This window comes from Triturus cristatus, chromosome 6 (genome assembly GCF_964204655.1).
Source record: "Triturus cristatus chromosome 6, aTriCri1.1, whole genome shotgun sequence".
Lineage (NCBI taxonomy): Eukaryota > Metazoa > Chordata > Amphibia > Caudata > Salamandridae > Triturus > Triturus cristatus.
In genome coordinates this window covers 152,437,299-152,464,695 of record NC_140589.1, presented here as the reverse complement: position 1 = coordinate 152,464,695, position 27,397 = coordinate 152,437,299, and the positions used below count along the sequence as shown (strand labels likewise).

Here is a 27,397-nt window from a genome sequence, read left to right as displayed (position 1 = left end):
AAGCCTCAAGGTCTGCCAAGAAGCTAGTTATCTCATCCTCGCAGTTCTCAAAATGAAGATTAAGGTCGCCTAAAATGGTGAAATTTGCTGCGCTACTAGCGTGTAGCATGACTTTATTCAGTAAATCTTCCCTAAACAAGCCAGGGGGACGGTAGATGAGCAGGCCAGATACAGTAAAGGTATGATTCAACCTGAGTTTAAACAGTGCACTTTCACAGTCCACTATGTTCTCCTTAGTGAAACTACAGGTGTAGGCCTCCTTAGCAATCATTGCAATACCACCCCCTCAGCAATCATTGCAATACCACCCCCTCTACCATTTTCTCTATTTACGCAGTTCATCACAAAACCTTGGGGAAGAGCCCACCAAGGCTCCGCAACACTCTTGCGTGAGCCAAGTCTCCGTTAAAAACAATACATCGGGCACCTCGTCGACTAACAGATCAAAGATCTCTGCTTGATGCTTCACTAATGACCGACAATTTAAATTTAAAAATTTGTAATCAGTGTAATCGAGAGGGCATGGGAGGAACTCCTCCCAAGGGAGTTGAAATGTACACATATTACATTTAAAAGGGCCATCCTGATGATCCCATATTGATGAAGGACAGTTAGACTCCAAAAGCAGGAGCTCGTCCCGTGAATATCTTACATGATCAGCCGGCAAAAGGGCAGAGATTTCGGCGACGTTTCGGCGTGGACGGGCGCAGACGGGCTTGCCTTTGGCGCGCCAGCGGCGCGGAGTCAGCTGTGCCTCCTTTTCAAGAGTCAGGGGAGCAAACACTATCCCGCTGACCTGCAGCCTACCCAAGATGGCGGTCTCACTTCTGCCGCCCGGGCAAACTGCAGCCTTTCCCCAAACCAGCCGCCTCTAAGCAGTGCGAGGCCCTCCCCGCAATCACACAATATCCAGCACCCGGTAAGTGCAGAAAGTGGAATAAGTACGGCACTAGTTAAAAAAGCACAGAAATTATGCCAGAAGAAGCGTACATTAAAAATACAAATTAGTAGGTCTCACTCCCGGCTCACGCCTCAGGAGTCTAGGGTTAATCAAGTCTCGGGAACTGCTGGTTGAAACCAATCTTTGTTTTGGATTAAATTATTTAAGCAGGGTGTAATGCTGTGTTATGTTTGGTAAGGTCAAGTATACCTGCAACTCATTTAATCTTCATAAGAAACTTGCATTTAGCTGGACCTAGAGGCGTTTTAAGATTGCCTTTTAACACTTTGTATATAATGCACTTTATGGATGTGTTGAATAGAAATCCTAATGGAATAGTTTTTAACATTTACACAATCTGCTGGTGAGAGATCGTGTAACACGAATTGAATATGCTATTGTGTGGAAATGTGTTTATTTGAATTGTGTATGGAATGACAATTTATTCACCTTCCGCACCAGTGTCAAGAGCACCAGAAACATTGGTGCCGATGAAAAACGTTTTATTCTCAGTTTTTCTTACTTGTGGTGCTCAGAAAAGGTATCACCCAAATTAGTCCTGGAGCCACAAGCAACATCTGTCTTTTGGAAGTTCCTTTCTCTCCTACTTATACTCTGACTTTGGTGTTGTATCAAGTAGAGGTTTTCATTTTTTTTAGCTAGCCTGTTGCAGCCACATCCAGCTAGTTAGCTCTGTTCTAAAGGTACCAAGACCACAGCTTATTCTGAGCGATGATAAATTTGACTTGAGTCCTCCAAACGTACCTGGGTTTTGGCTGCAGGACCCTGATCTATACCAGAGTGCTGTGAGCATTGTTCTGAACCTGGAACAGTACTGCTATCATGCTTGAATGGGTTTGCCAGTTATCCAGTTTACCGATACCAGGACTTGTGCTAGGTACATTTATATTGTGCGTTCCAGAATATTTACGGCCAAGTTGCTAAAAATGGGCAACATTACTAGTACGAGCAGGCGTAGCCGAAGCTGTCGCATCGGACTTCAAAGTCTTATCTAAATATTCACAGTGGAGTACTGTCACAAAGTCATTAGTTTCCTTTTGTATTTTACCAACCTTTAACCAGGACACGTGTGTCTTGCTTGATGAAAGCTGCTGAATCCTTGTGCCAAAAGGACAGGCAGTCCTAGGAACGTCATAAGGCAAAAGTTGCAGACCTTTTGGGGAGCAGCGTAGAACCAAACTGAACACATCCAATATGTTTCTTGAAGCAAGTCCTCAGCAGCATGCATGGAAGCAGGAGTATAGTTTGTTGGTAAAGGTAATCGGAATCGAAAAAAAATAAAATTGAAAATAAACCCTTCCCTGGGTAGGATTACCATTACAAAGTTATCTGAAAGAAACAGTTATAGATTCCTTACATTAGAATACCACCCAGGCGTCGACTGGATTCTGAAAGTTTTTCGTCCGCAGTACCCCTGCACGTCGGAAGGTGGCGTCGGTCGACTCCGCGTCAGTCGTGGTCACCGGGATGACGTTGTGGTAGCTACATAGACGCCGCCCTCGCACGCTGACGTCAGTTCTTTCTTTTTCCACGTCAGCAAGTGCAGATCCGGGGAGAGCGGTACCCCCAGTCACTTTTTGACTGAGTCTTTGCGACTTTTGTCGACCTAGTTTTAAGTCCCAACTGACTCCTGGTGCATGAGGGATGCCCGGTTTCAAGGCATAGGGTTCCTGTATTCAACTGATGTCAGTGACGGATCTGCACCACGTGTTTCTACTGCCTGGCGCGCGACCATGACACCAACTCGTTTCCGACTGTCGAACGATGGCCCCGAAGTCTTTGTGGGAGCGGTCCCGAAAGATCCTCGAAATCCTGGCAGTTGGCTCCGCGTCGCTCAAGGTCCCGGTCGCGTGGGAGGTCGAGGGACTGATCGCGGAGTCCCCATCATCACTCCTCTTCTAAGTCTTTGTACTCTGCATCATGCAAGTTGCAGCACAAGAAGTCGAAGAAGCATCGTCGCTCTTCAACTTGCCCTCTGCCGATGCGACGAAGGGTGTGGGTGGTACCCTCAGGGTCTACTCCAGCCTTCCCTCCTTTCCTGGGACCAGGAGCGACCCCTGTCCAGCTTAGTCAATTTTACGTAGGGATGCACGTCATATTTGGGCAGTCCGGCACCGCAGGGCCCCCTTGGATCCAGGCCTGGATCCAGATCGGCGCTGGTCGACCTTTTACACCTCCAACAGCGCTGCCTCCACCGGCACCACTTCCGCAGCCAACACAGGCTGGACCCCCAGCTGGCGTCCACCCCAGCTATCGCACGATGTGGATTCAAACCGGCGTCAGCCGACGCTGGATCCGGCGCCGATGGGTACTTATGTCCCTGCGTTCCACCCTGGCCATTTTCAGCCAGATTGGCAGCCAGAGGAGGGTGAGGAAGACGGAGGGGTCTGGTGACCCTTTGACAGACCAGAGTTGGAGTACGATCCGGACTGGATAGTGGAACTGGGGGATGCCAGTGGTCTGGATACCTCCCCAGACCTAGGCATGTTGACTACTCCTACCGTGGCTACGGAGGAGGGAGCGTCATACAGTGTTGTTGCATAGGGCGGCCGAGGCTCTCCACCTCAAGCTACCTACGGTGGCAGTCAGGACTAACCTCCTGACAGTGGTCCTTCAACCGGCAGCAAGCTCTTTGGAGCCCCTGGTGCTGTTTAATGAAGTCCTCACGGACATCCTTTTGGGTACGTGGACCAGGCCCAAAGCAGGGGCTTCTGTGGACAGGATGATTACCCAACGCCACTGCCCGGCCCCTGGTGACCCCACTTTCCTCTCCCAATACCCAACCCCTGAGAGCATGGTGGTTCAAGCCTCCACTTCTAAAGGCACCTTCCCTACTGCACCCCCGGAAAGGGATTCCAAAAAGCTGGACCACCTTGGGAAGAAAATATTATCTTCCACAAGCTTGGGACTGCGTGTCTGTTGGGCCGTTACACCAACTCTGTGTGGGATACGCTGGTGCAGGTGCTGCCTCAGTGCCCGGAGGAGCCCCGGGGTCATACTCTCCCGAGCACTTGCCGAGGGGAGAGACGCAGCAAAGTTTACCATCCGATGTGGGCTGGATACCACCGACGCACTTGGCAGGACGATTTCACTGTGCATAGGCCTTGGACGACTGGTTGCGTTCGACTGGTTTTTCCGGGGGATGTCCAATCCACCCTTATGGACATGCCCTTTGATGGCTGTCGCCTTTTCGGCAACGAGGCAGACAACGCGCTAGAGCACTTTAAGGACTACGGCCAGGTCTTTGGGCCTCTCCCCCACCCGCCCTGCGCAGTCTGCCTTTCACCCCTTTTGTGGCTACGGAAGGGGTTCCCTGCTACGTCCCACACAGCCACAGGCCGGCGCAAGCTGTTCAGCCCCAGCGCGGCCGAGGACGTGGGAACCACCGACTTGGTTCTGGGGGCCAGCAGAAGGTCCAGTCCACCCCAGCCCCCTCTGCAGCAGCCTCCAAACCTTCCTAGCCTGACCTTTCAGGGCCACCAAACACCGGTGGGTGGCAAGATCCACCATCACCTCCACCCACTGGCGCACCATCACGTCGGACAGGTGGGTTTTGCAAATAGTCCGAAGGGGGTACTCCCTCCCCTTTGAGACTAACCCTCCCTCTATGCCACCTCAGTACCATCGCTTGTTGGAGGATCACCTGGCCCTTCTCCAATCAGGCAATCATGGAATTTATATCGCGCACTACTCACCCGGAAGGGTCTCAAGGCGCTTGGGGGAGGGGGGGGTTGCTACTGCTCGAACAGCCAGGTCTTGAGCTGTTTCCTGAAGGCGATGTGGTCCTGGGTCAGCCGGAGGTGGATGGGCAGGGAGTTCCATGTCTTAGCTGCCAGGTGGGAGAAGGATCTTCCTCCGGCGGTGGCTCTCTGGATGCGAGGGGCGAGGGCGAGGTTCGCGGAGCGTAGCTGGCGGGTGGGCGTGTAGAAGGTCAGGCGGTCGTTGAGGTACCTTGGGCCCAGGTTGTGGAGGGATTTGTGTGCGTGGGTGAGGAGTCTGAACGTGATCCTCTTGTTGACAGGGAGCCAGTGCAGGTCTTTCAGGTGGCTCGAGATGTGGCAGCGTCGGGGGACGTCCAGGATGAGTCGGGCTGAGGCGTTCTTGGTACGCTGAAGTCTTTTCTGGAGCTTGGCTGTTGTCCCGGCGTAGAGGGTGTTTCCGTAGTCTAGTCTGCTGGTGACGAGGGCCTGGGTGACCGTCTTCCTGGTCTCGGTCGGGATCCAACGGAAGATCTTGCGGAGCATGCGGAGGGTGTGGAAGCGGGATGAGGAGACTGCGTTGACTTGTCTGGTCATTGATAGGGAGGAGTCCAGGATGAAGCCCAAGTTGCGTGCGTGGTCCGTTGGCTTGGGTGCGGTGCCTAGGTCGGGGGCCACCAGGAGTTGTCCCAAGCGGAGGGCGACGGTCCCAGGATGAGGACTTCTGTCTTGTCCGTGTTCAATTTCAGGCTGCTGATGTTCATCCACTCGGCGACGTCTTTCATCCCTTCGTGTAGGCTGGCTTTGGCGGTGTCGGGGTCTCTGGTGAGGGAGAGAGTCAGCTGGGTGTCATCGGCGTAGGAAATGATGTTGAGGTTGTGTTGGCGTGCGATGGCGTCGAGGGGCTTCAACATCTACATGAAGAGGGTGGGGCTGAGCGACGATCCTTGCGGGACGCCGCAGATGACTTCGGTGGCCTCAGAGCGGAACGGAGGGAGGCGTACTCTGTGTTCTGCCGGAGAGGTATGAGCTGATCCATTCCAGAGCCTTCCCTTGGATGCCGGTGTTGTTGAGGCGTTGGACTAGGGTGCGATGGCAGACAGTGTCAAATGCTGCGGAGAGGTCTAGGAGGATGTGTGCCGCTGTGTCGCCGTTGTCGAGCAGGGCTCGGATGTCGTCGGTGGCTGCGATAAGGGCGGTCTCTGTGCTGTGGTTGGCTCTGAATCCGGACTGCGATGGGTCGAGGGATCCGTTCATTTCCAGGAAGGCGGCCAGTTGCATGTTGACGACCTTCTCGATGACTTGGGCAGGGAAGGGAAGGAGCGAGATGGGGCGGAAGTTCTTGAGGTCGGTTGGGTCCGCTGTTGGTTTCTTCAGCAGTGCGCTGAGCTCGGCGTGCTTCCAGCTCTCCGGGAAGGTGGCTGTGTCGAAGGAGGTGTTGATGATTTCTCGGAGGTGGGGTGCGATGGTGGAGGCTGCTTTGTTGAAGACCTGGTGGGGGCACGGGTCAGTCGGAGATCCGGAGTGGATGGTGTTCATCGTGCGGGTCGTGTCTTCGGGGGTCACCTCGGTCCATGTCTGGAGGGTGGCGGCGTGGTGCGTAGGTTCGACCGATGGGTGCGGGGGTGGAGCGCTGAAGCTGTTGTGGATGTCGGGGATCTTGCGGTGGAAGTACGAGGCGAGGGAGTCGCAGAGGTCCTGTGAGGGAGTGATGTCGTTGTTGCCGGTGCTGGGGTTGGAGAACTCCTTGACGATGATGAAGAGCTCCTTGCTGTCATGGGCGTTCTTGTCGAGTCGTTCCTTCAGAGATTTCTTCTTGGTGGTGCGGATGAGCTGGTGATGTCTGCGGGTGGCGAGTTTGAGGGCGATCATGTTGTCGGTGGTCTTGTCGAGGAGCCAGGCCTTCTCGAGGGTGCGGCAGGCCTTCTTGGAGTCTTTGAGTTCGTCGGTGAACCAGGGGGCCTTCTTGCTTCTGGGCCTGGTGAGTGGGTTCTTCAGTGGGGCGAGGTCGTCGGCACAGGATGTCAACCACTGCGCGAGGTTGCGGGCTGCTGTGTTAGGGTCCGTTGTCCTGAAGGGTGGGTTCTGGCTGAGGGAGGCGGCGAGCTGGTCGGCGGTAATCTTGCTCCAGTTTCTGTGGGGGACCTGCTTCGGGTGGTGGTGGACCGTGTTCTTTCTGAAGCTGAAGTGGACGCAGCTGTGGTTGGTCCAGTGAAGTCCGGTGGAGTGGCTGAAGGTGACGTGCTTGCTGGATGAGAAGACTGGGTCGAGCGTGTGGCCGGCGTAGTGGGTGGGGGTGTTGACCAGTTGTTTGAGTCCAATGTTGGCGAGATTGTCCAGCAGGGCGGTGGTGTTGCGGTCGTTGTTCTCCAGGTGGAAGTTGAGGTCCCAGAGGAGGATGTAGTCGGTGGAGGGGAGGGCGTGTGGGCTGATGAAGTCCGTGATGTCTTCGCAGAACTGTGTGCGCGGTCCCGGGGGTCTGTAGATGAGGGTGCCTCTGAGGGTCGTCTTGGGGTCGGTGTGGATTTGGAAGTGCAGGTTTTCGGTGTCGTTGAATGCTTCGATGGAGTCAGTCGAGATGCGAATGGTGCTTTTGTGTACGATGGCGATCCCTCCTCCGGTCCGGTTGGCGCGATGGCGGGGGCTGAGGAGGCGTTCATCCAGGTTTCCGTGAGGAAGGCGACGTCGGGAGATGCGGTGTCGAGGAGGTTCCAGAGTTCCACGGCGTGTCTGTGAACGGAGCGGGTGTTGAGCAGGATGCACTTGAGGTGGTTGCTGCTGTCCGTCTCGGTGGGCGCGGTGCAGGTTCGGAGGCAGGAGAAGTTGCAGGATCGGCAGACGAAGGGTCCTTGGGTGCGTCGCGGGGATGCTTGGTAGCATCCGGGGGTTCGGCCGGTGTTGAGTGCGTTGAGTGTGGCCTCATCGTAGGTCCTGCGGAGGGGCCAGCGGGTGCGGGGCCTAGGGGGTCTGGCGCTGGGCGCGGTCCAGGCGCGGACGGGCGCAGACGGGCTTACCTTTGGCGCACCTTCGGCGCTCAGTCGGCGCTCCCGCTGCGCATGTCCGCTGCGCGGTCGCTCAGGGGACGTCATAAGTAAGGAGCCGGGAGGGAGGGTCAGCTGGGAGGCTGGGTGGCCAATGGGCAAGGAGGGGAGGCGGGACTGTGGGGTCAGCGGCGGGAAACAGGAAGGAGAGTGACCGGGGCAGCGGCGGCGGAGAGTTGGCGAGGAAAAATGGGCAGCGAGCGGAGGGCGGTACCTACGAGATGCAGAGGTCAGCAGTGGTGAGGAGGAAGCGGCGTCAGCGGTAGCCACAGCAGGCAGGCGTCAGGCAGCAGCAATGGGAGAGGAGCGACCGCCTGTGGGGGCACAGGGGGTCATGTTTTGGCACTGTTGGCCAAGGGTGCTTCGAGCACGTTCCTGCCCCAGAAGTAGGCCATGGTTGCTATTCCCACTACTTTCTGGTACATCCTAGAATCTCTCATTTTGCAGAACCAGAGTGTATGGTGAAATCACAAAGAAGTAATGTCTGACATTTACAGTTTCATGGTGAATCTTGTCTGCCCCAAACTGTGGGAGGCCAAATGTAGGAAAAACTGCAACTTATTTAAAATGTGATTATGCTGAAGAAAACTGGTCTTAAATATTAGAACTCCTTGACACCCATATTGGAGAAGCCTGGTTAAGGTTCAGATATTTTAAAATGCTTCAGCATTGGTAGTGGACCTCGAGAAAATGTCTATGCCCTGACCGGTGATTCACGATGCTGGAAAGACAAGGCCTTACATTGCTTCTGAACAACTATCCCCTGACTCCAGGATCTAGATTAACTAGGCAATAAATAATGGTAACATTCTTGTAAGAGATGCAAACAACAATAAGCTGCCATGTATCCTAATCAGAACCAAAAATAAACCACACAGTAAACTTATCAGAACAATTGAGGGTCTAACCGAAGTCAAATACAGGCACATAATACGCTGAAAGTGCCTTCTTTTCCTTACCCTAAAACCAAGTATCCACTTTATTACAGCACTCATCTGAAGAAAAACTCCTAGACATCGCTTGTCTTTGAAAGGGTTATCATGTCTCTCAGCATCTGTTTCCTGTGAATCTTCTAGGATGGACAGACAGTGACTTGCTGGCTTCAGCAGTATGCATAAAGTCTTAACTTAGACAACGTTGTGTTTCGTCCCGCAGATGAGCACGGGTGCAAGGGTTTAACTCATGATATGGCTATTGCTTTCATTTTATTTCTTTAAATATTATTTAACTACTCACAGCTCTTAGGAATCTACTCTATATGTTTTTTTTATTGCTAACGCTATAACTCTTAAGCTTAATGATGAACCAGACTATGTTGGGATTTATTAACGTTTGTATTCGGACAGCCTTCTTGGCCCTCTGCTCTACACTTACCACAGCCACTAGGAACCAGGACCCTTTTGGCGTATCTGGGTATAGTCTTTGAAGCCCATATAAGTACCTTCCCTCAAAGCTTGTTCCAGCTGAAACATACAGTTCTTATGTTTTCTGTTTTTTTAACCAGGCATTTTCCCAATATAGTTTTGGTGTAGAATGTTTTTCATCCAGTCTAGATCATGGCAACACTATCTATCTAGGCTTTTATCAACCATATTTAAAAAGAAAAAGGCTGCCTAGCTAGGCTTAGTAAATTGGACCGTGTCTCCTGCCCTTTGTTTATACTGGCTCCTAATACAGAACCAGGTCGTATAATTTTCTGTAGTTTAGGGGACCTGCTGTAGCACTAATCTGTCTTTCATATTGAGGAGGCTCTAGACTGAGTCACATGTAATACCTAATTTAATTTGAGACTTGAGGTTCTGATATTCAAATGGGCAGTTTGAACGTTGTTTCTATATTCCATGCAGCTTGCTCTGAAATTTGTATACTGAAAGCCTGAGAATTCAAAAGGCTGTTAAGATTTGGCTTATTTGCCCACTGCTTCTGGCGGGCACCATACATGCCATAATTCTGTTTGTACGGCACCAATGTTCTTTTTATGTTGGGGGACCATGTATTTTAAACGTCCAGTTTACATATATGAATAAAGAAAGGTGAACTCTGATCACCAGCAAAGGGAACATTTTGTCAGCTGCTTTTTGTGTATACAATTCGTTAGTCCTATCTGGGTCACAGTTCAATATCTAGCAGCGTTAGATGAAAGGATTATGTTGATATCCACTAGTTTAATTAAGTAGACTTTAAAATACATGAATCTACAATCTAGCCTTGTACAATGCAAGCTCTGGTTTAACTTGCCTCCTAGTTGAAGAATGTTGGTCTACTGCAGAGTTTTCTCTCCTTATCTGCTCAGATAAGCATAGAGCAGTAAATGTTCATTTCTGGGAATTAATTTGGGCTTCTCGGTCGTGTGGCGTTTTTCTACCACTTTGATGTAGTATTTCATTTAGGACCGTAGTTCTTAACTTTTTGACTCTCATAGACCCCCAGTTAATCATTACTGGTAGCCCCCCTCCACTGAATCATTATTGGAGTCTGTGGTCCCCTACTGAGTTATTGTTGGAAGGGGGGGACCCAGGCTAATCATTTTGAATAATTTGAATTGCAAAACAATACACACACAATATAAAAATAAGCATTCATCAAATAAATACACAAATGAGAATATATTTTTGTTTAATTCCCAAACAAAATTTTTAATTTTAATGGGAAGGTTGGCGCTTTTCTAAATTCAATTGAGGTCACTCATAGTCCATATTAAATTCAGTTTGATGCATTTTCACTGTCCCTACAAATCATTCTAAGGATACGAACTTGATCTTTAGCTCCCAGTTCTAAATTCCTTCACATTTACAGAACGTTTTCATTTTAAACATTTTACTCTTTGCTGCTTTATTAATGCCCTTTGTTAACCTGTTAAAGTTAGTTTTTTCTGAGCAGTTGCAGACCCCCTGAGAAGGCTGTACGGACCTTCAGGGGTCCCCTGACCACAGGTTAAGAACTGCTGATTTAGGATGTTATGGTGGCTAGCTTTTCCATTCTTTCTTTTGGGACACTCTGTACTTAATTATGATTTGTGCTTAACATGAATAGGCTTGAACATTAGAATTGGCTATTCACATTAAACCCCCCCCATCGCCGCCCAACCTCCATCTTTCATAAAAATAAATTAAAAAAATGTTTTGCCAGCAGTTGTGTTTTTTTGTAAATGAAAAATCGAGTTCCAGCTAAAATCACTATACACCTTTTGCTTTGATGCAAATTACACAGCAGTAGTCTCTTGGGAGACTCTAGGAGAAGAGTGGGGTGGTGGAGTGGGGAAATGAGATCAAACCAGAAATGTTACGTCTTTTAGTATGAATGTATCCATCACATCAGTATATCCCTCCACGCTGTGCCTGTTTTTTCAAATTCCAAACTGTTTTCTAACCAGAACATAGTTCTATAGGGACTGTCATCGGCCATCACACATGTGAAACCCTCAGTCAAGCAGAGTGCATAGCAGTTAATTTTACTTTCGAGGAGGGAAGGATCCCCATTTATCTCTTCATATTCTGAGCATACTTTGTTTCACTTGGTTTTGCATGAATTGTTAACATTGTTTAACCTGTGGCCCAATGTAGCTTGTGGGCTTCTATGCGGTTCTACTCTAAGAGGGCGCACACTTTGTTTCCTTGCCTTTAAGGGCACAGAAAAACATACATAGTATCGCCAAGCAATAATCTACATGTCTATTCTGTTTTATTCAGGATTCTGCTAGCAAGAGAACTGGTTTAGGGTGGCTTCCTTTTCAAGTACTTTTCTATGTAGTTCTGCAGAGACATGCTTTGTATGGGAGATGCTCCTCACTGCAGGGTAGTCTCCAGCCTGCAACACCCGCAACGGAGGCACAAAGATGTGGACCATTTGCTCCGGCAGTATGCATAAAGTCTTAAGAGTCAAAAGGGTTGTGAAGACCCTTCTCACTCTGAAAAACAGACTGCAGCCTCCTTCAACCCACCATCTACCAAGTGGCAGTGCCACAGGGAGGTTTAATTGAGGATTTGTCTTTTTTGTCCTCGCTTCACTGGCTAAGTCTCCTCCCTCACGATACACTTCCACTGCATGGGGGAAATATCATCACCCCCGTCTTGTGCACAGGAAGATGCCTTTGACGTTTAAAACTGAACCCACAGGCCTGCATCACTCTGCTTCGCTTATACATACATTGCAAAAACTACAATAGTTGCATACAGAAACACGCACAACATACACTAGGAAGGGATTAGGCAAAAAAAAACTAGGCATAGGTCGGAGTGTGCATTGGTGAGATGCCCTTAGCCAGTGCTACATAACTGCCATATGGGGTAAAAAAACCCATTTAATATACAGAATAGCTAGGGAAGATCTATAAATGAGACCTTTTCCTTTTTTTTTTTTGTGTGCCAACTTCTCTCTTGTAGCGAACTGACCCTGTACCAAAGTTGGGGAAACTCCAGCCTATGTTTAAAAGAGCTGTCTTGGGCATAGCGTACAACAGGCTAGAGCTCTTAATTTTTAAAAGATGTATACACTCGGAATCAGGTTTGAGCTGTCTGCCCCTGATATGGAACACTATGACAAATAATTTTATTTGATTCAGACCTCCAACTAAGGTCAACAAATAGGAGTACATAAAATAGAAAGCGTTAATTATGTTATTACAAACATTTTTAAAACTCTTCATTAGAAAAGACAAGTAATAATAGTTTATGGTCCGCATGAACAACATACAATAGTTAAAACTATTACATCTGTGCACTTTTTTCTTTAAAATAACTTTAAGAAACTCTTTAAAAACTTAAAAGCAAGTTATAACAAACTATGTATAATGTTTCTTTCTACAGCTTACTTTCTCAGGTTGCTTGCTATCTCAGAAAGCCTTCCCCCACTATAATCCTAGAGCTTTGCATGAAAAATTGACCTAGACAAACTTTCTTCTGAATGACCCTCTTTTTACATTCTCTGCATACTTTCTATTTCTGAATATAGTCTTGTGCCTGCCTCGATCCTTCCTATTGTAATTTTGCAATTGGTTGATACCCCATTCCACAGATCATAACCTCTCCTTTTTAGAGCCCTATCCCTGTAATATAATATTACCCAATCTCCCCAAGCCTAGCTATCTCACCAACCATTCACCTGAAACCTCATAGCCCCCACTAATCACTCATACCTGGTATTAATATATCATAAAGTAACTTGAGTAAAGGCATGCAATTTTTTCTTGAAATCACATAACTAATCCCAAACGCAGGAATTAACCACTAAGCTTGGGTTCCGTAGCAGTGTACTACCTGCTGTAAAGCTCTTCAACGCCTCGTCGGGGGTAGTAAGCACTACAAAATTGTTGTATCAATACATAGTGTCTTCTTTATTTAGAGACTACATAGGAGTAAGATATCTTTCCTCAGCTCTTCTTCTTGAGTCATGATGCCAGTTTGTTAAAGAATTGGTAGCTAAAACTTCTACTGCCCTTTCCTTTCTTTACCAAAGAGTGAAGAGTCTTCTAGCCAAGGTGGAGGAAGTGCCACAGCAGCAAGTTCAACTGCAAGTAAAACAGACTCAAATCGAGGAAATGGACCTCTCCCCTTGGGTGGGAGTGGTTTGATGGAGGAAATGAGCGCCCTGCTGGCCAGGAGGTAGGTGTTTTTCTTAGACATAGTATTTATACACAAGCTTTGATTAAATACTGAAGCCACATGTTCTGTTCAAACATGCCTTTTTACAATTGGGTGTCAGGCCTGTAAAAACTAGGCTGGAGCCGGCAAGTGGTGTACTGTCTCTTTCCAAGAACCTGTGATGTATTTAACATCACTGCCATCTTCAAAACATCTCAGCAGCCTGCTTACTTTATAAATCTTGGTTCTTTTTAGGACTGTGCTCATTGATTAGCTCTTAGATTATGCTTCTTCAAAAGTGAAGAAATATAATTCAATACCTTCAACACGTATCTTTTTATTTTCTAAAAATAAATAAATGCAGCATTAGTTGCAGTTTCTGAGAAGCAGGAAAATGGGGGCAGGTGTGGGGAGGGTTGGAGGAGTTTGGGGATCTAAGGAAGAGCCATTGGAAATCCTCTCCTTATATTAGGTAAACTCAAAGTAACTATTTAGTCAAATATAGTAGACTCATAAAACGTAAACCGAAGTAGTGAACCTCATGATTTGTTCATAGGAGACGAATTGCTGAAAAGGGATCAACAGAATTTGGACAGAAAGAAGACAAAACGGTAAGTTGGAAACAAATGATGACGTGATATGTTGATGGCCAGTGGTGTGTTTATAAAAAGTTACTTACAAAAACTAACTGGGCTTCTGGTTTGGATTTCAGATGTGTACATTTTGTATCAGATAAGAGATGACCAAATTGAGTTTAGATGTTCTGTGTGTTGTATATAAAAGTAATTTAAAACCATTTTATGTCAGTTAAGTAAATGTTTATTTAGACCATTGGTCCATAAAAACATTTTAAATGTATCAATTAAATTCCCAAAGTAGCATTTTCTGCTTTTGGTGATGTCTCTACAACGTTTAAACAAGAAAAAATACATTGCAAGTTCATTATAAATGTATTAGGTCCTTGAGATTGGAAAAATAGCATGTTCGCATAAATGTAGGTTGTTTGGGCCAATAGATTTTGATGTCAATGAAAGGGTCTGTGGAAGAGTATCATTTAGGGGACAGGAAAGTCTGTGTGCACTCCAATTGGTTATAGTAGTTGACATGATGAAACAAATGTAGGCAATTCCGTAGTTAAAAGTATTGTTGGAGACCACCTAAAATACAGTAGCATACTAGAGAAAGAATACTTAAGAGCTTGCATTACTATTAGTCAGCTGTTCCACTTGTTCAGCTAATATTTGTTTTATGTTTATTGATTTCAATAGGAAGAATCCGAGCCATCCACTTCCAAATCCTCCACAACAAGCACACCTGGTAAGTGCAACAGAGTACGACCATAAACATATTCAATGGTGCTCCATGTAGTGTGAAAGGAGATCACATTTGGTATGCAGGATGATGATCCGCAAAGGTTCCAGAATCAATACTCTTTCCCATCCTCAAGCTGGTTTTATCCCTACCATCCTTTTGCAGGGGTACAGAGTTCTTCAATTTGTTTTTACTATAGGATTCTAGAGCATTTGCCACTAATACAGCCATACATACAAAGTGTGTAGGAGTATGGCCTTTATGGTACGCACTCTTGCATGTATGTGTGTCGTTACAAGTTCCTTTTGTTCTGTGTGGTTCAGAATCTGCTTCTCTACCACTCAGTTGTACATGTGGTCCATCCTCAAGTCTATGGGTCTTTTTTTAATGTATCATTTTGTTCTTTCCCTCCTACTGTTCCTTCATACAGATCCTGTAGTTTATGCTGGAAAGCTAGCGCTTCAACCCATGCATGTCTGGCCATCAGTTTGGAGCAGCTGACGGGCACATTACCCCATCTTGAGTTTGGTTAACTCATCCAGTGAACGTTTAGTCTGTGTGCGCTTCTGTCTGTAAAACCACTCTACAGAAACCTCCTGTTTTACATGCAGAGTAAGGGTACTGAATAGATTTTTGGGTTTCAGTTAGGAATAATAACTGAGGTGTAGGGAAACCTCCAACCCATGACCTTTCCCTTGAGAACTCCTTCACATGTAGTATGCACGGTACCACAGAGAAAGTGAAATTGATTGGATCCTGTTACAGCCCAGGAAAAGTGTGAAGCGCCTTGGAAAAGAGCATCCTTTTGAATCTAAACCAGATTTCTAGGCTGCTGTACAGTCTAGGCGAATCCTGCCCCAGGTATATATATGGAACTTTGCTATTGCTGCATTGAATTGTCAACTCAACTACTCCCTTTATTTGCTGTGCTGCAGGTCCGTAGTACTGAGCGGTCAAGTCCATTACCCTCTGTTGGTGTAAATAGAGTTCCTGGTTTAGACCCATTGCAGTGACTCTGGAGCTTTGCAATGTGGAATTGAGCCTAGCTCCATGTAAACACTATTTGGCACACTTCCATACCCTCATTCCTGCTTTACCCCAGACTCTAGTGTGTTCTGCTTGTGAGACAAATATGGTTCCTTAGAAAATTACCAGCAACCCCCAAGGGCTTCCATCCATACACTATCGTAGCCAATTTGTTGATGTCATGGCGTATTGCAACACTGATGCTCCCACTAGAGTGTGCGGGCATTTATGATATGGCAACAACATCTCCCATCACCCAGGCCAATATTGCCCCATACATTCTGTGGTTTGCGTGCAAGCTCAGAAGATTAGGACGTCTGTCTGAGTACTCCGACTGGCTCTTTGGGCACCAAGTACTGGGCTTCCTAGAACTGCAGGTTTTTGTGACCAGAAATCCTCCAGCTCAATCTGTGATCATGATGGCAGCTTTGCTAAATTGCAAAGCAGCTTCTAAGTCCCTGCTACTAAGTAGCCTAGAGTAACTACTCAAAATGCTCCAGAGAATCCAGGTTTTAGCCGTCAAATTTGCGCTAAACAAAGGAAGGCAGGACTCTGCAACAGAGGCACAACAGAAACTTCACTGTCTGCAAAAGAAAGGTGCATCTTTAAAGCCTTATGCATACTTCATAGTGCCATAAATGGCAGGGGACCCAAGGCACTTCAACAGGAAGTTGAGCTCTATAAGCTTGCACGAGCCTTAAGATCATCCCATGCCGTCTTAATCTGTCCCTTCTTCTAAAAAGATACGACTTTGAGGCAGATGCTTCCAGGTCAAAGGTGCTAAACTATGGAATGATCTCCCACTCCCGTGAGAACAAATACCGACTTGTTGATCTTCAGAAAGAACCTAAAAACTTAGCTCTTCCCATGGAAATAGAGAATTAAAATCAGCTAGATTCAATGTTGCCTGTAACCGCTAAGTCTTCCTCATACTGGCAAGTTACCAGCACCAAGATGCCCGTTAGGTGATAGCTGTGCTTTACAAATGTGTAATAACCACATTGACATAGTAGTGTAACTTGTTTGGACGTATGTGAATATTTACTCATCAGTTTCTCTTTGTGCCATGTCAATGCCAAAGCCATCTTCTTCGCCTCTGGCACAAGATTAGCTCCTGTGTTCTTGGACTGTACCACAGAACAGTACCAGATAATGCTGAACTGGGCATGAAAGCTGTGAAACAGAAGCTGCTGTTCCCATTCAGGAGGTCTTAGTTGATCATCCTAAGCAGGCAATATTTCCACCCACATGTGGGACCCCGAAGCATGTGATAAAAAGATAATTGTTTACTCTTTTCATCAGAAAAGCCAAATCTCATTTAAAGCAATGTAGCAGCCAATTAGGTTATATTGCCTAGTTCCATTAATGTTGATTAATGAACCGGGCATTAATAAGGTTGCCAAACAAACTTAGTGATGACAAAAATCCTCCATCACAAGATTTTGGTAAATTAAATGAAGGTCAAAAACCAAGGCACTGTAGCTAGAATGGCTTCAGCCATGTAAGCCTTAAACACACTGCACCTTTAAAGTAATCCAATCCTTCAGAATTCCATGATGCCATTTTGGTGGCAGTTGCTGTAGTTCTTATTTATTCTAGTTTTTGTTATGGCTCCTTGTGACCAGATTCTGAAGCCCTGAGGTTTTCACTTTGAAATTTTTCCAAAGCCACTGTAAAAGCATTTCACTTGATGTCCATTGGTGGCTAATATCTTTCTGTATTCTGACCGAAAACATTTGTCATCTTCACAAAATACCGTCTCTGTGAAGTGTCCTTCATGTGGCAGAAAAAAGGTACAACAAAGTCCTCGAGATTGCATCATCCCTGTGGCTGGTCTCGTCTAATACAACATGTTCTTCGATGTCTTGTGTATTGCATACCTTCTTGGTTATCAAGCGTGTATTTTGTCATATAGGAATGCCGATTTAATCTCTTCTGAGTTGGATGGCATCTTGCATCCTCCTAGTTCCACATGCTCTCCTGGAAGAGTGTCTGGAGGACCAGTGGTGCCAATATTCTGACCATTGGGAGATCTGACTTCTCACCTCAGGCGGCCTGGTCTGTTCAGTGATGGTGGCAGCCATAGAATCTCCTGGGTAGTGTAGATTTTCATCAAGATGTCCCAAGTCAGATATTAGTGAAAGATGCCTTCCTAATAGGTTGGGTTGCACATATGGACCGTTTTCAGATTCAAGTTACATGGTTTTGCAAGGGGATGTCCTATCACATCAGTCCCAGGATCTAACAACTGATGATCTAGTCCTTATGACATTACATCAAGCCTACGACAATCTTCCTTCCTATTCAAATGGAAAGCATGACAATCATTACTACTTGAATAAGATAGTGGGGGTTGGAGTCTGCGAGAGGGGGGCACGTTCCAAAGGAAGAGCAGGGGATCTGGATGTGTTCTCTTCCAGGGGATCCTCATCAGTAGTCATAAGCACTGAAGATTCCCGCGTATGCTCGGGCCCCCAGAAATAATAAGATACATATATATAATCGTTTTTTCACAAATCAATGCAGCCCCTTTAACAAAAGAGGCTAATCAATTTTGCAACCATATACTATAGAATATAGACCACAGGAGGGCAAGTATTACCTGAACTCTTTCTGTACTGAAAACCAATATCAAAGAAAATGGAAGCAGTTGTAACACAAAAAATTGGCACCGTGCCTTTAAGGCAGCCATGACCCCCAACTTCCCATCATGCCTCATGGGTAACAGTTAGAGCAGTTGTTCTTTCCAGTTCCTTCAGACAGGACCCTGGAATTCACAGCTCTGACTTTTTGACTTTTTTGTTAAATATTTCTACTTTTAATTGTGGTTTTCTACCTTTCACTCGATGTCTTTTTGGATCTTAGAGTGAGGTCCAACCATTTTTTTTTTTTTACAAAGTGTTTTATTTTCTGTCATTATGCCATCTCTTTTTTACCCTTGCCCCTCCTGTGGCAAGAAGGCCAGATCTGATAGTATTCTGTGTGAATCCTCTGTCTTCCTGACTCTCATTCCTCAAAGACTTGCCAGCATTGCAAAAAGTTGTCCAAAAGTTCTCTCAAGGAGAGAGTAAGAATAAGTCTCTATGGACTTTCTGAAAGGAAGAAATCTACATCCAGAGGAAGGTCTCTGGTGAGACAGAAGAAAGAGGACCAGATAGTCGTCGAAGAGTAAAATCCTGATCTGTTACCCTTCGGCGTCTGGATCTGTGTAGAATTTACCAGCGGCGAAGAAACGGATGTTGTCTTTGAGATCTCTGCAGTTAATGGTGCCGGTGCACCAATCGACTCCAAGACCGAAGACGACGGTTTCGACGCAGAGTCAACAGGTAACGAACCCTCCATTGACGTCAACAAGACTACGCTCAATATATAGGAGCAGGTCTCCATCAGCGTTGGCTCAACGTTCAACATCGCGGCATAAGACTGTCGGCGGCCTCTCTCAGATGTTCGACGTCGAGGCAGAAAATTCCATCTTCATCCTCCCATAGATGGTCGACGTTGAGGCACAAGTCTGCGTCGACAGGACATTCGACGTCTAGGCACAGATCTGTCTCCAGAGGGCGGTTGACGTCGAGACATCAGTCTTCACTGTCACCACGTTCAGTGAGCATTTTTCCATCACCTTAACTGGCGTTGAAGGCAAAATCACCATTGATGACTCAGGACATAGTAACTCCACGTTCAACGTCAAGGCACTCTTACCGGTCGGCATCGACCCATCACACAAGTTCCAGACGCACGTCTTCATCAGCCTCAAGGTCACCGGAGGTGGTGATATTTCTTTTATATCTAGCAGTCCGGCGCCTTCACCTGTATGCCCCTACTCACGCCCTGAGGCTCCTGCACAAGAAGAGACAGAAAACTCAATCTGTAAACCCCTCTCCTAGGTGGAATTTACCACTGCATCACTGGCAGAAGTCTGGAACAGCATAGGCACCTCAGGAATATTCAAGTCCTCTACACAGGTCTCCACTTGCTAGGCTGGTACAAGTAGTAGATCTCTCCTACCACTCCATCGCGGGGTCGAGATCACACACTTATTCCAGCAGCCTCTCCAAGGAGATCTACATCTCTGGATCATCAGAGAAGGTGCAGGTCACCGACTCGTTCTCCCTCCTCTACCCAATCTTCAAAGAGGGACTACTCTCTGACCCTTACAGACAGTCCTCCTTTGAGGATCTCCCCGGTGGATGACGTCCGTACTTTTCAGGACGTCCTGGCCAGAGGGGCAGCGAAGCTGAACATCGTTATGCCTACACCTTAGAGTTCATCCTCAGTAATTTTTGAGACTTTACATCAAAGATCAGCAGCCAGACCATTGCTACCCTTGGTGCAGGGTCTCCAGCCGGTTATTGGGAACATTCCTTAAAACCGGCAACGTTCACGACCGTGCCAGCGAGGATCTTGAAGTACAGGCCTCCGGAAGAGGATCCATTTTTTCTAGATCCGATCCACCACCTGACTCTTTAATAATTGCGAGGAGGTATTGCAGGGAGGAAGCTGGGTGGCAAATCAAGTTATCAGCGCCGCGGCTGGAGTGACACTGTCTGCTCACTCCTATGTGTACGGTATCTGTGCCAGAAATCATCCTGGCTCCGACTAACTGCGCTAAAACCTGAAGCTCATTCATGGATTCTCAACCTCCCGTTCTTATCATCCTTGTTTGGCACTCACACAGATGAGATGTCGAGAATGAAGACAGAACTAGATACCCTAAAGGCAGTAGGACTTGAAAGAAAGGAGGTGTTCAGGCGCCGATACAGGCCATATGATCTACGGCCCTTCCATCAGAGGGTTCAAACCCCGCAGAGGCACCAACATCCGCAGAGCCATTCTAAATCCCACTATCAGGGACGCCATACTCCCAGAGGGAGAGGAGCCCCTCATCAATCTGCTGCCTCAGTAAAAACTCCTTCGAAGCAATGAATTCTCACTTCCCTCATCACTGTTTCCCACAAGAGTGTGTGTGTGTGTGGGGGGGGGGGGGTATAGCAAACTATCTGGAAAAGTGGCGATATATCAAAAGGGACCAATGGGTGTTAAGTACGCTGCAGAATGGGTACTCTGCGTTTCCGGCATCGGCCTCCCTCGATCCCTCCAGTAAAAACTACTTGTCACCAGATGCGGATACTGCAGCAGGAAGTATCCACCCTCCTGCGAAAATCAGCCATCAAGGAAGTTCCTATTTCGCAGCGAGGTCGAGGGGTATACTCAAGGTACTTCCTAGTGAAGAAGAAAGGTCGGAAATCAGGATACAGACCTATCCTAAATCCTCTTTCCTGATGGATTTGTTGAGGGAACGAAAAGTTTTGCATGTTGGCTCTCCACCAAATATATTCCCATCTCCAACAGGGGGATTGGATGTTTTAGCTGGATCTGCAGGATGCATACTTTCACGTCCCAGTCAATCCACATCACAAAGTTCCTGCTTTTTCTGGTGGGATCGACCCATTCAGTTAAAAGTACTGCCCTTCAGGTTGAAGTCAGCTCCTCGAGTGTTTACAAAGTGCATTGCAGTAGTAGCAGCTGGTCTACGGCGCAAAGGTTTTTGTTTACCCTTCTCTCTACTACTGGCTTCTGAAAGGTCCTTCTCCCCAGAGCGTGAGGGCCCACTATCAACAATGTCTAGCCCTTTGCCAAAAGCTAGTTCTCCACGTCAACTTTGAGAAATCGACTCAGCATCCCACGCAAAAAATCCACTATCTGGGCGCAACAATAGACTCCGCAGTTGTAAAAGTGTTTCCTTCAGAGGAGAGACTGTCATCTATCACCCTGAAAGGCAAACCGATTCTGCGCAGCAGCTCTCCTTCAGTCCGTCTGGTTGCCTCTCTCCTAGGGTCCATGGCATCCTGCATTTTTCTTGTACCCAACGCCAGGCTATGGATGCGTCCTTTACAGCAGTATCTGGAGGACAAGTGGGATCAACGAACAGCTCGATGGGACGACAGGATACATCTGTCAAAAGTAGCCAGAGCATCAATTCCTTGGTTGATGCGACAGGAGAATCTGTTGGTGGGGGTTCCGTTCCATCAGTCTCCTCCGACACAATTGCTAATCACAGATGCTTCCCTCCAGAGTTTGGGAGCACACATGGGGTCCCTCCAGACTCCAGGTCAATGGTCGAAAAAAGAACGATTGTACCACATCAACATGCTGGAGCTACGAGCAGAACATTTAGCCCTCAAATCTTTTCTTCCTACCATTCAGACCAGCTCCATTCTAGTTCAGAGCGAGAATACGACCACCATGTGCTATCTGAACTATCGCCGTCTCTCTCTGGAAGTCCAAGCTCTCTGGCATTGGCTCCTGGCAAGAGATCTGAGAATTACAGCAATACATCTGCTGGGAAGCAGAACTCGCAAGCAGACGCTCTCAGTCACTTTGAGGACCAGCAGGACTGGGTTCTAAACAACTAAGTCTTCGAAGAAATCTTCAGAGAATGGGGTCGTCCAAGAATCGACCATTTTTTCGCGGATAATACAAACAGAAAATGCCGCAACTTCGCCTCAGGGTTCTATCGACCAGGGTCGAGAGGGAATGCTCTTTTGATCAACTGGTCAGGAGGATTTGTGTAGCCTTTCCTCCCCTTCCTCTCTTCCCGAAGTTTGTGAGCAAGCTCTCCCACTCTGAGGCGAGGATGATTCTGATCGCTCCGGACTGACCACGGCAGTGGTGTTACCCGGACCTTCTACACCAATCAGAACGTCCACACAAGAGATTGCCGTGTAGACCGGACCTGCTGCCCAAGATGAATGGGAGCATTCATCACTCCAACCTTCCATCACTGAACTTGGCAGCATGGCTCCTGAGGTCCTCCAATATGGTAATTTAGGGCTCTCTCAGGACTGCATGAACGTCTTAAAAGAAGCAAGAAGGCTTTCCACCAGACACTCTTATGCTTGTAAATGGAAGTGTTTCTATTCGTGGTGTGTGCAAAATCATTACCATCCAACCAGGGGACAGGAGGAGGTGATTTGACCGTACCTGCTTCAGTTAGGTAAGGCCGGTCGAAATTTCTCTTCCATAAAAGTGCACCTAGCTGCCATTATGGCATACAGGTGGTCCCCTTCTCAGCCCTTTTTCTTTCAGCTGCAGTTAGTGACAGATTTCTTACAGGGGTTAAAGAAGGTCTATCCTCCGATTCGACCTCTTTCACCTCCCTGGGAGCTGAATCTGGTTCCGTCTAAGCTGATGGGTCTCTCATTTGAACATATCCACAAAGCTACCCTCCAGCACCTAACTTGGAAGGCAGCTTTATTGGTGGCAATTACTTCAGCTGGTAGAATGGGTGAGATCCAAGCTCTCTGCTCGAAACAACAGTCTTTCATCTAGAGTTGTTTTGAGAACCCACCCCTCCCTCCTTCCGAAGGTGGTGTCGGATTTCCATGTCAACCAGTCCATCCCGATACCTACCATTTTTCCTGACCCCTCTACACAAGCTGAGAGGTCCTTTCACTCTTTAGACCTGAAAAGGGTTTTAAAATTTTACTTAGACGGGTCTACGGCAATTAGGAAATCTGATCAACTGTTCATTAATTATGGGTCAATAAGAACAGGCTTTCTAGCCTCAGAACATTCCATCTCCAGGTGGATAGTGTCATTTTTCAAACTGTCTTATCAGTTAGCACAAAAGCCACTCTCTGTTCATGTCCCCTCTTTCTTCGTGCGAGACCTGTATCCCATTGAAAACATTCCTTCCACCATTAGCTCATTCCTGCTTAGAGGTGGTGTCCCCAAAAACATAAAACCAAACTTGTTATAACCTTTCACACCTATTTGTAAGATCATGCTCAAATCGCCTGAGAACATTATCACAAGCTACTCACGGTATCTCATGTACTGAAAACGCTGTAATACATCGTAACAAACTATTGAACCTTTTCTTTACTAGAAACTCAGATGCATATCCATAAGAAACAAACTCCTGTATTACACATTTCTGAAAAAACACCAGGGAGAAACAATCAACACTGATTTGGTGGGAGTAATCCTTGCCTCCGTTTCCCTAATAGAATTGAAACTTTCCATTAGGATAGCTAGGCAATTTTATATTCTATGTCCAGAAAGGAGGTGAGGACTATACTGGTTCAAAGCTTGTTCACCACCAGGGTAGCCATATCCATTACCAGTTTAAATGGAACGTCTTAAGAGTGGAGTCTGACGACCATTTGGCCGTATTCACTAGGTCTTGGAGGTGAGCCTCCAGCGAAAAACTTTGGAAACCATAGCACCTCTTGCTGAGTGTGCTCTGAACACTGACCTGTCAATACCTGCCTCTTTCATGACAGTCCTCACCCACTGGGCTATGGTTAAAGAAGATACCGCCTTGAACAGTTTACGCAAAGTAATCAGCTGTTGCTCCTCTGCTGGGCGAACTTCCTCGGTTACTGCCTCATATGCTTTAAGACAGTGGCCATGTACAATTTGGGAACATCCATAAACATTGAGTTGGACACAATCCTTGAATGACAATTTGTTTGTCTTGTAATATGACAAATAACACCTTCAGGGGTGAAAACCCTACTTGTAATGTCTGGGACACGTACATCAGACACCTGTTTGTAGGAGATTAAACACAGCAAAATGGCCAGCTTAGATAATAATTTTTTTCCACGAGAGATACTTATTGCTTGGCCAAGACCAAAACAATCTGAGGACCAAATTAACATCCCAAAGGGTGGAGTACTGGATAGCAGGAGAAACGGAGTCTCACTCCACTCATCAGTTACCAGGAAACCTTCTATGGGCAGGTGATTTGCCAATATCGCTGAGCGGAAAGTATTTACTGACCGGTAAGCCATACTGTCACTAACCAGGGAGGACAAAAAATGTGAAATACTACTAATGCCATGGGATCAGCCTCCCTCTGCACACACCAGTGCACCCATCTGCCCGAGGCAGACCTGTATTCGTTATTGGTGCCATCTGCCCAGGCACTAGACAAAAGACCCTGAGCTGCTTCCACACGTCTTCTGACCTTCAACCTAGACCTGTAATCCTCCAGGACATATGGGGAAGTTTCCCCTCCAGGACTTTATGATGAGGATTCCCCAACGGATCTAGCAGAATGTTCCGTCTGAGTTAGACTGATTGGAAAATCCCAAGAAAGTTCCATCATCACTGGAAACCAGACTTGCAATATTCAAATCAGCGTGATCACCACCAATTTTGCTTGCTGCTGCCGTACTTGCGTGGCCACTCGCATAATCATCACGAAAGAAGGAAATGTGCACTCCTCTTCTACACTCTAGTCTTGTAAGAAGGCATCTATCTGAAAGAAACACGTTAGATTCCTCACCTTAGAATATCCCCAGGCGTCAGACTGGATCCGGAAGATTTTTCGTCAGCAATACCCCTTGCGCGTCGCTAGGCGTCGTCTGCGGCTCCGTGTCCGTCGTCGGCGTCGTGCGCCGGAATGACGTCGTCGGAGTACTTAGACGCCGCCCTCGCGCGCTGTCAGTTCTTCTTTTTTCCGCGCCAGTAAGCGCAGATCCGGGAGAGCTACCCCTTTAGTCAATTTTTGACTAACTTTTTGATCCTTTTTGATCCTGTCTATCGACACCGGTGCCGGTAGGATGCCTGGGTTTAAAGCCTGTACGGACTGTAGCCGATTGATGTCGGTTACGGACCATCACCGCCGGTGCCTGTACTGTTTGGGCCTCGACCACGACGCGGAGTCGTGCTCGGACTGTAAGGCCCTGACCTCGAAGGCTAGACGGGAGCGGTCCCGTAAGCTTCTCGAGATTCGCCACTCGGCTCCGCGCGCCTCTCGATCCCGGTCCAGGAGGAGGTCCAAGGATCGGTCGCGGAGCCGCAGCCGACGTCACCATCGGTCGTTGGGATCCAAGTCTTCGGGTAAGTCGAAGCATTCCAAGAAGTCCAAGAGGCGACATCGCTCTTCGGACTCCCCTCGCCGGTCGCGCGACTCGGTCGATGGTCAGGGTGGTTCCACCCCCGCGGCTCCGGCGGAGCCGCAGGCGCCGCGTCCGTCCCCATACCCTCCGGTCCCTGGGACTAACGCGACGCCGGCGGAAGTCAGTGCCTTCCTCTCGGCCATGAGGACCCTGGCTCCGCCGTCGGCGCCCGCTTTTGCGCCTTCGGGCCCCGCGGACCCGACTGGGCTGCCTTGCCAGCCGGCGGCTCCGGCGCCGTTGACGGCTCCGGACTCGACGCCGCAAGCGCCCGAGGGACCCGTTCTCGAGTCCCCGTCGACGCCGGTCGACCTAGTCACGCCTCCTCCACCGGCGTCGACTCCGGTTCCACCGCCGACGTCGACCCCGATCGACGTCGTGCCCCAGTTCAGTCCCGCTCCGGGCCCGGCGCCGGTCCGGCGTCGATGGACGCCGAGATCGACGCCGCTAGAGACACATTTTGTCTACCGCGCGGCTCCGTTACTTTCTCCTCTACACCAGGAGTCGGATGATGGGGACTACTGGGAGGGATCCGAGGATCCTATGGCCCATCAGGCCCAACTGTCCCAGGACTGGGCAGATGAACTGGGGGAGGCCAGTGGTCTGGATACCTCACCAGACACTGGATTCATCTCTCCTCCGACTGTGGCTTCGGAGGAGGGTGCTGCTTTCTCCGTGGTGCTGCGCAAGGCGGCCGCAGCCCTTGGGCTCGAGCTACCTGCCGTGGCTGTGAGGACGAACGTCCTCACTGAGGTGCTTCAGTCTGCAGCAAGCTCCACTGAGCCTCTGCTGCCGTTCAATGAAGCCCTCACTGACGTTCTCCAGGGCACCTGGTCCAAGCCCTCCACAGTTCCTCCTGTGGACAGGAACGTTGCCAGGCGCCACCGCCCTGCTCCGGGCGACCCCAGTTTTCTGTCCCAACACCCTACCCCTGAGAGCCTGGTTATCCAGGCCTCCACCTCCCAATCCTCTTTCCCGACCGCCCCGCCGGACCGGGATTCCAAGAGACTGGAGCAGTTTGGCAAGAAACTGTTCTCATCCCTTAGTTTGGGCCTGCGGTCTTTGAACACCGCTTGTCTCTTGGACCGTTATTCCCACTCTCTGTGGGATGCGGTGGAGGACGCGCTGCCCCTGTGTCCGGAGGAGGTCCGGACACAACTTACCTAGGCTCTGGCCGATGGGAGGGATGCCGCGCGACATGCCATACGTTGTGGGCTTGACACCACGGACTCGCTGGGTAGGGCCATTTCCACCACTGTGGCGCTTCGACGTCACGCCTGGCTGCGGTCCACGTCGTTTTCCGGCGATGTCCAGAGCACTCTCATGGACATGCCGTTTGATGGCACTCGCCTGTTTGGCGAGAAGGCGGACAGTGCGCTGAACCGCTTTAAGGACTCCCGGGCTACGGCCAAGTCCTTGGGACTCTCGGCCCCGCGGTCACAATCTTCCGCTTTTCGCCCCTTTCGTGGCCAAGGAAGGGGTGCCTCCTCACGTGCGCCTAGCCACCAGCCGCAGAACCAACCTGCGCGCGGTCGCGGACGTGGTTTCCGCCGAGGCGGATCTGGAGGACGACTAGGTCAGCCCACATCCACCCCGGCAGCATCCGCCTCAAAGCCTTCCTAGTCCGAGCTTTCAGGCCCATTCCACGCCAGTGGGCGGCAAAGTTCGCCATCACCTGCTCCACTGGCGGTCCATCACATCGGACAGGTGGGTGCTGCAAATCGTCCGAAGGGGCTACTCCCTCCCCTTCGAGACGACCCCTCCAGCCATGCCACCGCAGCACCACCGTATCTCGGGGGATCATTTGCATCTTCTCCACGAGGAGGTTTCCGCCCTCTTGGCCAAGGGGGCCGTCGAGCGCGTTCCGAGC

The 27,397-nt window shown here is 48.5% G+C and overlaps 1 protein-coding gene across 5 annotated transcripts in view; it reads left to right on the top strand.

The window, feature by feature from the left end:
* The window catches only part of ENAH (ENAH actin regulator), a 668,777-nt gene that overhangs the window by 469,142 nt on the left and 172,238 nt on the right, over window positions 1–27,397 (top strand). For all 5 annotated transcript variants that reach the window (XM_085610395.1, XM_085610392.1, XM_085610391.1 and 2 more), the window contains 3 exons: window positions 13,155–13,300; window positions 13,836–13,890; window positions 14,548–14,596. In XM_085610395.1, the coding sequence (XP_085466521.1) occupies window positions 13,155–13,300; window positions 13,836–13,890; window positions 14,548–14,596 (250 nt within the window). The remainder of the gene's footprint in view (window positions 1–13,154; window positions 13,301–13,835; window positions 13,891–14,547; window positions 14,597–27,397) is intronic.